At 38.7% G+C, this 10,062-nt stretch overlaps 2 protein-coding genes across 2 annotated transcripts; one reads left to right on the top strand and one right to left on the bottom strand.

Annotated features, from left to right (window-relative positions):
- Positions 1-276: 276 nt before the first annotated feature.
- Positions 277-7,030, top strand: LOC104754416 (protein NETWORKED 1D). Its single transcript, XM_087496235.1, has 4 exons — positions 277-862; positions 1,346-1,563; positions 1,667-5,823; positions 5,988-7,030. The coding sequence occupies exons 2-4, from the start codon at positions 1,464-1,466 to the stop codon at positions 6,930-6,932; spliced, it is 5,202 nt and encodes a 1,733-aa protein (XP_087352361.1). The 5' UTR covers positions 277-862; positions 1,346-1,463; the 3' UTR covers positions 6,933-7,030.
- Positions 7,031-7,223: 193 nt separating this feature from the next.
- On the bottom strand, positions 7,224-9,781 carry LOC104738803 (protein LIFEGUARD 4). The gene is made up of 4 exons (XM_010459014.3): positions 8,263-9,781; positions 8,061-8,174; positions 7,622-7,779; positions 7,224-7,534 (listed from the first exon to the last, which is right to left on the bottom strand). The coding sequence occupies exons 1-4, from the start codon at positions 8,528-8,530 to the stop codon at positions 7,331-7,333; spliced, it is 744 nt and encodes a 247-aa protein (XP_010457316.2). The 5' UTR covers positions 8,531-9,781; the 3' UTR covers positions 7,224-7,330.
- Between the last annotated feature and the right edge of the window lie 281 nt (positions 9,782-10,062).

Raw genomic sequence — 10,062 nt, 5'->3', positions numbered from 1 at the left:
TAATTTTTTTTTTAAACTGCTTTTCTATTAATATTTATAGGAGATTATTCTCAATAAAAAATCTTAAAATCTTTTTAGTTTTTGAGCACACAGACAGTAAGATTATGATCGATATTTCAAATAAATGAAATAAAAAAAGGTTCAGCAAAATAAATCCATCTTATTTTTTTTTCTTTTTTATTAAAAAATCCATATTACTTTGAACGTTCTTAAAGAAAATTTTAATACATTGACAAACAAATAAGAATAAATTAAATATAGAAAAAATAACTGCAGAATTGATATCATCCATTATACTATTATTTTCATGGGGAAAGGGGAAGTATCAGATCGAATCTCTTATTTTTCTCATGTGCATATGACATAAATAAAGAAATCAAATACTACTAAAATCTAAAATCACACGCGATGGTGAAGATAGATTTTAATATATACATGGATAAAAATCATTTATATTTGGACATGAAAGTCGCATTAAGTTTTTTTTTTTTTAATCTTTCAATATTTAATAGCAGATCCATGGTGGCAGCGAAGGCGATCCCAAGGAGGCAAAGTCACGCAACAGTGCACTAAAATAATAGTAATGTACCAAAAACATTTTTGAGAACTGTATTGGAGGGTAACTTCGTCATTTACTTAGCTTTTCTCTCTCTCTCTCTCTCTAAGTCCACCATACCTAAACCAAAATTCCTTCTTCACAACGTAAAAAGTAGAAACCAGAGTTCTGAAACGCCTGAAAGAGAGAGAAATAGAGAGATCTAGAGGAAGAAGATGATGAGATGAGAAGACGAAGAAGTGAAAGCTGAAAAGCTGATCCGAAGATTTCTCTTGTATAAGTATTATTTTTTTTTGGTTTGGTCCGGTAAGGCTCACAATCTTTGCTTTTACAGTACTGTTAGATTCGCTTTGGTAGCTAGGATTGATTTACTTCTGATAGCTAATTTCAAGTTTCGGCTTATTTAGTGCGCTGATTCATGTAAGATCATGTGGTTTCACTTGCTATCTTCTTCCCCCCCTGTGATTCTGGGTCTGTGTGTGTGATCGTCTTAATTCATATATCCTCGTTTTTAGAGAGCATACAATATCGTCATCTGTAACGAATTGGTTGGTGTGTTTCTGAGAACGAGTTACTTTTTGATAACTACCGATTTGATTTGGCCAGTGAATTTAATTTTTTGTTTATTTTTTGTTCTGTCTCGATTTTGGTCTTTCATTGACTTGGTAATTCGTTTCTATTGTTTTCTTCTGTATTTGTCTTTTTTTTATATGATTGATCAATACACTTGTTTCATTATTGTGAAAGCTTAACTAACCCTTGCTATTTTTACATTTTGTTCTTCTCTAGTTTTAGGAATTTTTACAGAGGACGAAATATATATCCTGGTCTACTTTGGGCATTGAGAGTGACTTCATATCCTGGTTCTGGAGTGATTTAATTATCCACTTACTTTGCTGGGAAAAAAATGACTGCTGTTGTGAATGGTAACTCTAAACGCTATTCTTGGTGGTGGGATAGTCACATTAGCCCCAAGAACTCCAAATGGCTTCAGGAGAATCTCACAGGTATTTATATATATATATCACTTTCTTGTTTTAACGTTGTAGCAACCGCAAATTCCTTTGGTCTGCGATTTACTGATCACATGTTTCTATTTTTGTTGTGTAGATATGGATAGTAAAGTCAAGCAAATGATTAAGGTTATTGAAGAAGATGCAGACTCCTTTGCTAGGCGAGCAGAAATGTATTACAAAAAGCGGCCTGAACTTATGAAATTAGTTGAGGAGTTTTATAGAGCGTATCGTGCATTAGCTGAAAGATACGATCACGCAACCGGTGTTATTCGTCATGCTCAGCAGACTATGGCAGAAGCTTTCCCAAACCAAGATCCCATGATGTTTGGTGAGGAGTCACCTCTTGGCTCTTCCATCGATGAGTTTGATCCACAAACCCCTGAGAATTATCCACCTATCCGAGCTCCTGTTTACCCCGATGATTTACGGAAAGGTGCGTTCGGGAATTCTTTCTCTCATATGAGTACAGTAAAGCGCAATATAGCCTTCATGGAAGACCCTCAGTCTGTGAGTAACGGTAAAGGTTTCAAAACTGGAAAGGCAAGGAAAGGATTGAATTTCAATGATGTTGATGGAAAAGAAATAAATGCTAAGGTTCTTTCAGAATCTGAACGCGCCAGCAAAGCTGAGGCTGAAATTGTTGCTTTAAAAGATGCTCTTTCTAAAGTGCAGGCTGAAAAGGAAGCTAGCTTAGCCCAGTTTGATCAGAATTTGGAGAGACTGTCTAATTTGGAGTCTGAGGTATCTCGTGCACAAGAGGACTCTAAGGGGCTTATCGAACGAGCCACAAGAGCCGAAGCTGAGGTTGAAACGCTCAGAGAATCCCTCAGCAAAGTAGAGGTTGAAAAGGGGACCAGTCTTCTTCAGTATCAGCAATGTCTGCAAAACATAGCTGATTTGGAGCATCGCATTTCTCTAGCGCAGAAGGAGGCTGGAGAAGTAGATGAGCGAGCCACCAGAGCCGAATCTGAAACTTTAGCATTGAAGCATAGCCTTGTTAGATCCGAAACTGAAAAGGAAGCTGCTCTTGTTCAATATCAACAATGCTTGGAAACCATATCTAACCTGGAGGAGAGGTTGCACAAAGCTGAGGAAGATGCAAGGTTAACCAATCAGCGGGTTGAAAATGCTGAGGGTGAAGTTGACAGCTTGAAGCGTAAGATTTCCAAATTAACTGAAGAAAACGAAGCTTATGAACTCCAGTACCAACAGTGCCTGGACACAATTGCAGATTTAAAGCTTAAGCTGTTTCATGCTCAAGAAGAAACTCAAAGGCTTAGCCGTGAAATAGAGGATGGAGTTGCTAAGTTAAAATTTGCAGAGGAAAAATGTGTTGTGCTTGAGAGATCAAATCAAAATCTGCATTCTGAGCTGGATGGTTTATTGGAGAAACTGGGGAGTCAAAGTCATGAGCTCACGGAGAAGCAGAAAGAGATGGGAAAATTGTGGACTTCTGTACAAGAAGAACACTTGCGTTTCATGGAAGCTGAGACCGCCTTTCAAACCCTGCAACAATTGCACTCTCAGTCTCAGGAGGAGCTAAGCACTTTGGCATTGGAACTGCAAAACAGGTCTCAAATCCTGAAAGATATGGAGGCCCGTAACCATGGTTTACAGGAGGAAGTCCAGGAAGCCAAAGACGAGAACAAAAGTCTCAGTGAGCTCAATCTTTCCTCGGCTTCATCAATTAAAAGTTTGCAGGAAGAGGTCTCAAGGCTACGGGGGACAATACAGAAACTTGAAGCAGAAGTTGAACTGAGAGTGGACCAGAGAAATGCTTTACAGCAAGAAATATACTGTCTTAAAGAGGAATTAAGTCAGATAGGGACGAAACACCAGTCCATTGTAGAACAGGTGGAGCTGGTTGGTTTACATCCAGAAGGCTTTGGGTCTTCTGTCAAGGAGTTGCAGGAGGAGAACTCAAAGTTAAAAGAAATTAATGAAAAAGAAAGTATCGAAAAGACGGCCTTGCTTGAGAAGTTAGAAATGATGGATAAACTTGTTCAGAAAAACTTTCTTCTGGAGAACTCCATTTCAGATTTGAATTCTGAGCTGGAAACAATTAGAGGAAAGCTAAAGACATTGGAGGAAGTTTGTATGTCACTCGCAGAAGAGAAGTCAGGCCTTCATTCTGAGAAGGACATGTTGATTACCCGTCTGCAGAGTGCTACAGAAAACAGCAAGAAACTCTCTGAGGAGAACAGGTTACTGGATAATTCTCTCTCTAAGGCCAATGAAGAACTTGAAGAACTCAAGTCAAAATTGAAAAGCCTGGAAGATTCATGCCACCTGCTGAATGACGACAAGTCCAGTTTAACTAGTGAACGAGAAAGCTTACTCTCCGAAATGGATATTATGAGAAAAAGAATTGAAGATCTAGAGAAAGTACAGGCAGATTTAAAAGTGAAAGTTCTGGAATTAGTGACCGAGAGAGAGTTATCCCTTCAGAAAATTGAAGAGTTAGGGGTGTCTTTAGATGGCAAAGACCGTGAGTATACTAGTTTTGTGGAGTTCTCCGAGAGTCGGATGAATGGCATGGAATCAAAGATCCGTCACCTTCAAGATGAAAATCAATGCCGGGAGAGAGAATATCAAATGGAGCTGGATCGATCTCATGATGCTCACATTGAGATTATCGTTCTGCATAAATGTTTGCAGGAGTGGCTTGAGAAGAGTTCCTCTCTGATTGCTGAGAATCAGAATCTTAAAGAGGCTTCTAAACTGTTAGAGAAGCTAGTCTCCGAACTAGAGGAGGAAAATATTGGGAAACAAATGCAGATTGACTCCTCGATTAACTGCATTAAAATACTGAGAACGGGGATCTACCAGGTATTGATGAAGCTTGCATTAATTCCAGGTATAGATTCCGGTGACGAGAACTCGCGAGACGAGAAAAATATGCGTGACATTTTGGAAAGACTTGATGACATGCAAACTATGCTTTTGAGGATTCGGGATGAAAACCAGGACTCTGCCATTGAGAACCTCGTCCTTGTTGAATTTCTTCGGCAACTTAAATCAGAAGCTGTAGGTATTGAGACAGAGAAGAAAATCCTCGAGGAAGAACTAAAATCTCAGTGTCAGCAGCTTTCGTTTTCGCGGGATGAGACGCAGAAACTTATCTTTACGAACAGAGAATTGAGCACAAAAGTTAATCAAGGAGTCAACAGAGAAGAAGTCTTGAAGGTGGAAATTGAGGATTTGCACAGGCAACTGTTGCAATTTCGAGATGACTACACAATTTTGCAGGGAGAGAATTACAAGACTCTAGACGAGAAAAGATACTTGAAAAATTCAACATTGCGGTTGGAGGAGGAGAAACATAAACTAGAAGAGGATATCTCTTTGCTTCTTTCTGAAACTATCTATCAAAGCAATCTTATTCTTGTTTTGGAGGATGTCGTTTTGGAAAAACTTGCAGGAGCGGTGAAACTAAACGAGGATCTGGACAGACTCAGTTTTGTTAAGCATAAGCTCGAGGAAGAGGTAATGGAGGTTGGTGATAAGTTAAAATCTGCAGAAATTGAGAACTTGCAGCTTGAAGGTTTGCTAGAGAAGTCGGATGCCGAACTTATCTCTGCCAGATCTGCCAATGATCAGTTGGAACATGAAATTGCTAGTGTGAAGGATCAGTTGGGTCAAAAGGAGAAAGAGCTTTTAGAAGCAATGCTGATGATATCTATTGTGCAAAACGAAAAAACTGAGTTATCCAAGGCAGTGGAGGGTCTAGAATGTAGATACAAGGACGCTAAAGCGATAGAAGAAGAAAAGGATATGCAGGTCTTGAAACTTCGTGGAGATTACGATGAGCAGGTGAAGAAGAATAGTCATTCCAATGAAGCTAATCTGAAATTGGAAGCTGACTTGATGAATTCACTCATGGAGCTCCAAGAAATCAAAGTGGAGAAGGAAAAGCTAAACCAGGAGCTTTCTACAGAAAGGAATGAGATTGAAAAATGGGAGTCTCAATCTGCAACATTGTTTGGAGATTTGCAGATTTCAGCTGTTCATGAAACATTGCTTCAAGGGTTGACCCATGAGCTGGCTGAAGCCTGTAGGAACCTTGAAAGCAGAAGCACGTTAAAAGACATGGAGATTGACCAGCTTAAAGGAAGAGTGAACAACTTGGAGGATGCGAACAAAGAACAGAATGATATTATGTGCAAATACGCCCAAGCTATTTTCCTGTTGAAGGAAAGCATAGAATCTCTAGAAAAACATGCCATGCCTCACGAATTCGAGATTGCCACCGTAAGTTTTCTTAGCACAAATCTGCTTCTAATAATCATATACTTGTTAGGTGACCTTTATGAAGTTTTAGATAGCTTTACCCTTGGTCTAGGTAATCTTGCTCTGTTAATTTCAACTTTTTCTTGCTGGAAAGTAACCAATCTTTTGTGGGTATCTCTTACCAGGACACTGCTTCAACATTGGATAACAACGATAAATTCTTAGAGTTGCAAGAAATGCGTTTGAGAATCAAAGCTATTGAGGAGTCAGTAACCAAAAAGCTTGCAATGGAAGAATTGAAGTCTTCTTCTGCCCGAAGAAGCAGAAGGAGAAGTGGAAACTTACGGAAACAGAACCACGACATCTATTTCGAGGAAAGCGAGATGATCACAAAAGATATCGTTCTTGATCAGGTTTCTGATTGCTCATCATATGGGATAAGTAAGAGAGACATTTTGAAGGTAGAAGATGAGCACAGTTTAGAGGTAAAGCCACAGAATCCTCAGAAAGGTAAATCGTTGTCTGAAGAGTCATTGGTTGTGGACAAACTAGAGGTCTCTGATAGATTCACGGATTCAAACAAAGAAGCGAACAAGAGGAAAGTTCTCGAGAGACTTGGTTCAGATTTACAGAAACTCGCAAATCTTCATGTTGCTGTTGAAGATTTGAAAAGCAAAGTGGAGACAGAGGAGAAAGGCGAGAAAGGAAAAGAAAACGAGTATGACACGATCAAGGGACAGATCAATGATGCTGAAGAAGCATTAGAGAAACTTTTAAGCGTCAACAGGAAGTTGGTGACGAAAGTCCAAAACGGATTTGAGAGATCAGATGGAAGTAAATCATCAATGGATCTTGATGAGAATGAGAGTAGCAGAAGGAAGAGGATATCAGAACAGGCGAGAAGAGGATCAGAGAAGATTGGTAGGTTACAGTTGGAGATACAGAGATTACAGTTTCTATTACTGAAAATGGATGGAGATAGAGAGAATCGAGCAAAAGCAAAGATATCTGATAGCAAAACGAGGATTCTTCTTCGGGACTATATCTATAGTGGAGTGAGAGGTGAGCGACGAAAGAGAATGAAAAACAGGATACTTTGTGGGTGCGTGCAGCCGCCTCCATCTCCGTGATTGTTAGATTTGTTGTTGCAAGTAATCTAAATAAAATAATATTCATGTGAATGGAATCGAATTGAAGTTTGATATGGAAAGAGAAACACTTCTGCTAATATCTCTTTTTGCGTTTTTGTAGAGTTTGAAAGAAATTTGTATGTTGGAAATGGTTAAGAGGAAAAGTCAAAGTTTCAAGTTTTGTTCTGAGTCTGCGTTTCAGATGCAGACATAGCTGTGTTGTGTTAAAACAACAGAATATGGACTTTAAGCGCAAGTTCCAATACTAATCGATTACTAAAACAAGTTAGCTTGCCAAAGAAAAGGAGGTTCTGTTAACAAATAATATCAAAGATTTACATATTTGAAGGACATGATAATAACACTGATCATGACTTAAAAAAAGGAGCAAAGACGCTTCATTCGGCAGCTCTGAAAATGGTAAGGAGAGCCAAGAAGAGGTTGATAATATCCAAGTAGAGCGAAACTGCAGCCCAGATGTACTCATCGTAACTGTAACGTTTGATGAGATTGTCTGTATCGTAAACTATGTACCCACAGAATATTATCGCAGCTAAACAACCATAGATCATCACTGAGAGCCGACCCAACGGAAAGAATATCTGCAAAAAAACAAAAAAGCCACCATTAGGCTCTGTTTTCAGTTCTTGCATTCCAATGTTAAAACCAAAAGAAGTGTGTATACTTACCTGAATAAGGGCAAAGACCATGAGAACGATGAGAGCACCAAATAAGAATGGACCGAGGAAATTGAAGTCATATCCTTTCTTCGCCGCCCAAAAGGTGTACAAGGTTAAGGAAAGCACCACTACTGTCGTTAAAATCGCTGCTTCAAGAATCACTTTTCCTGTTCCAGCAACAAATTTCCAAAATTTAATGAATAATTTGAAACTACATAAGGGTTTATCCAATGTGGTATAAAGACAAATCAATGGTTTCTATGGAAAGATTAAGCTATCAGTGAACCAATTATTGAGTATGAGGAAAGTCAAAACCAGCTAAAATGTATTGGAGGTCCTTACAGGCTATTATAGAAAGCGTGTGGTTTAAAGCAATTAATATAAGTCGCTTGAAAGACAAGAAAGGAATAAGGAGGAGAAGTAGAGTGTGTGACAAGGAAAGACTTACCACTGGTGAAAGCACACGTCAATCCAATGGCGAAAGCCATAGCCACCGTGAAGATCCCTAGAAGCAAGTAATTCACCGGATGTTTCTGGTGGTAATAGTACAGAGGACACATTACTGCAACCAAAACAGAACAATAACAAATTAAACCAAAACCCTAAAATAAATAAAAAACATCGAATTGAATTTAGATTTTTTTGGTTACCTAGAAGAGGTGTGATGATTAGGACAATCCAGAGAGCAAGACCGGCACTAGTGGTGGCGAAGAACACGGCAATCGGACGGACGAAAACCACCGTGGCGGCGACGGCGATGGTTGCTAAAAGCTGGAAAACGATTATGGAATATACCTTACGGATGAAACCCCATCGGAGTTCGGGGCTCTCGAGCATCGTCGGATAAAGAGTTCTCTCACCGCCACTAGCGCCGGTCTCCACGTCATCTTTCCGGTAAGGAAGATTCCACTTATGCATTCTGTAAAACTGTAATCGACCGACACAATGGATTCTTGATCAAACGAACGCGGGAATATTCGAATACTGGAAAGAACCGGAGAAGAAGAAGGACGATGATCTAGGAATTAACAAGTTTCGGAATTTGTTTTCCTTTTTTTTGTTTTTGGTTCGATCGTTACGTTTTTTTTTTTCCCGAGAAAATTTGAGATTTCGAGGCTGAGAAAAAATTAGGATTGTAGAAGTTATAAAAGCAGTTAAAAAGAGAAGAAGAGTAAAGGCGAACGTTCTTGAAGGCACCAGGTTTTGACACGTGGCGTATGATGATGAGACGTTAAAGTTTTCTTAACCGTGTGAAGAGGCTGTCTAGATGCTTCTGTTAAGTTAAGAGAACACCGGTGTGGTTTATACAGATATGGTTTGGTTTATATAGGAAAAGAATGTTAACCTAATTTCCTTAATTAGATAGATAGCGATACATATTTACATAATAATAATATCTCACAATAACTCCTCTTGATTTTCTATAGGGTCCATAAGTTAGTGATTCATATTATAATCTGATTTTACACCACAAGAACAAAATTATTTCACAATTATGATTGACGCGTTTCTGATGAGTTTGTTCGATCATCATCCATCTTGTTGAATACAACTCTCCTCAACAACGAGGAAGCATCCTCGATTCAGTGAATTACACTTTATTCCTCTTTATGGAGTCATTCGATTATCTAATTAGTTAACCATTCCACCGTATATGCCTTTGATCTCCATTCTCCACTGGAGCGCGATTATGTCTAACTTTTACTAATCAATTGACAACTTCTTTTTTTTGTTCATGGATACATCAAGAAAATGCAAATTTTTCATGGATATGGAAGAGTTAGGTAGGTATGTAATATATTTTGTAGCGTTTGCAATAACCAATAATAATAAAAATCTCAGTGGAGTCAGTAACTTGAAATTTAAATTTTCTTTAACTGGGTTTAGTCGATGGTACTATAAACAAAATTACGAATGGCCTAAACTAAAGCAGAAGAATCGTTAATTACCTCCGCATCCTCCGCCACATCCTCCTCCATGTCCACCACAACCACCGCCGTGATCCCCGGAGGAGACATGATGACCGCAGTGATCCCCGGAGGAGACAGCCGCTACTGGAAAAATCATGAAGCCACCGTCTTTACTTCTTCTCGCGTCATCGATAGTAGTGGTGACTGTTCGTTTCTTCTCATCCGCCTGCAGACAGATGCAACAAGATATCGTACCACTAATAACAGCCAAACTGAAGAGGGCTATCAAGACAATAACAAGATCCTCCATTATTGCTTCGACGTTGTGTTGGAATTTGCTCTGAGAGCTCGTTAACAAAATGTATATTTTAATTACCATAAAAATTTACTTTCTGTCTATATATGAGGTGATGTATGCAATTTGTGATATTTTGTTATATATTTGGATGCGTTTCACATTAATTAGTGTGACACCTTTTTTTTTTTTTTTTTTTTAACAGCTGCTTTCATTAATGATGAATATTGTGAAATTGATGACAT

The sequence above is a fragment of the Camelina sativa genome, chromosome 17 (assembly GCF_030686135.1).
Source record: "Camelina sativa cultivar CO46 ecotype springtype chromosome 17, ASM3068613v1".
NCBI classification, from domain to species: domain Eukaryota; kingdom Viridiplantae; phylum Streptophyta; class Magnoliopsida; order Brassicales; family Brassicaceae; genus Camelina; species Camelina sativa.
The sequence above is the reverse complement of the archived record's forward strand: the minus strand, read 5'-3'. Positions and strand labels throughout refer to the sequence as shown.

Bases quoted from the DNA above. Each gene is read 5' to 3' on its own strand.
- LOC104754416 (XM_087496235.1), top strand. From the start codon at position 1,464: ATGACTGCTGTTGTGAATGGTAACTCTAAACGCTATTCTTGGTGGTGG. The intron at 1,564-1,666 runs GTATTTATATAT...TTTGTTGTGTAG, and splicing joins GCTTCAGGAGAATCTCACAG to ATATGGATAGTAAAGTCAAG. The intron at 5,824-5,987 runs GTAAGTTTTCTT...ATCTCTTACCAG, and splicing joins ACGAATTCGAGATTGCCACC to GACACTGCTTCAACATTGGA.
- LOC104738803 (XM_010459014.3), bottom strand. From the start codon at position 8,530: ATGCATAAGTGGAATCTTCCTTACCGGAAAGATGACGTGGAGACCGGC. The intron at 8,175-8,262 runs GTAACCAAAAAA...TTTTGGTTGCAG, and splicing joins AATCATCACACCTCTTCTAG to TAATGTGTCCTCTGTACTAT. The intron at 7,780-8,060 runs GTAAGTCTTTCC...TTGCTGGAACAG, and splicing joins GACGTGTGCTTTCACCAGTG to GAAAAGTGATTCTTGAAGCA.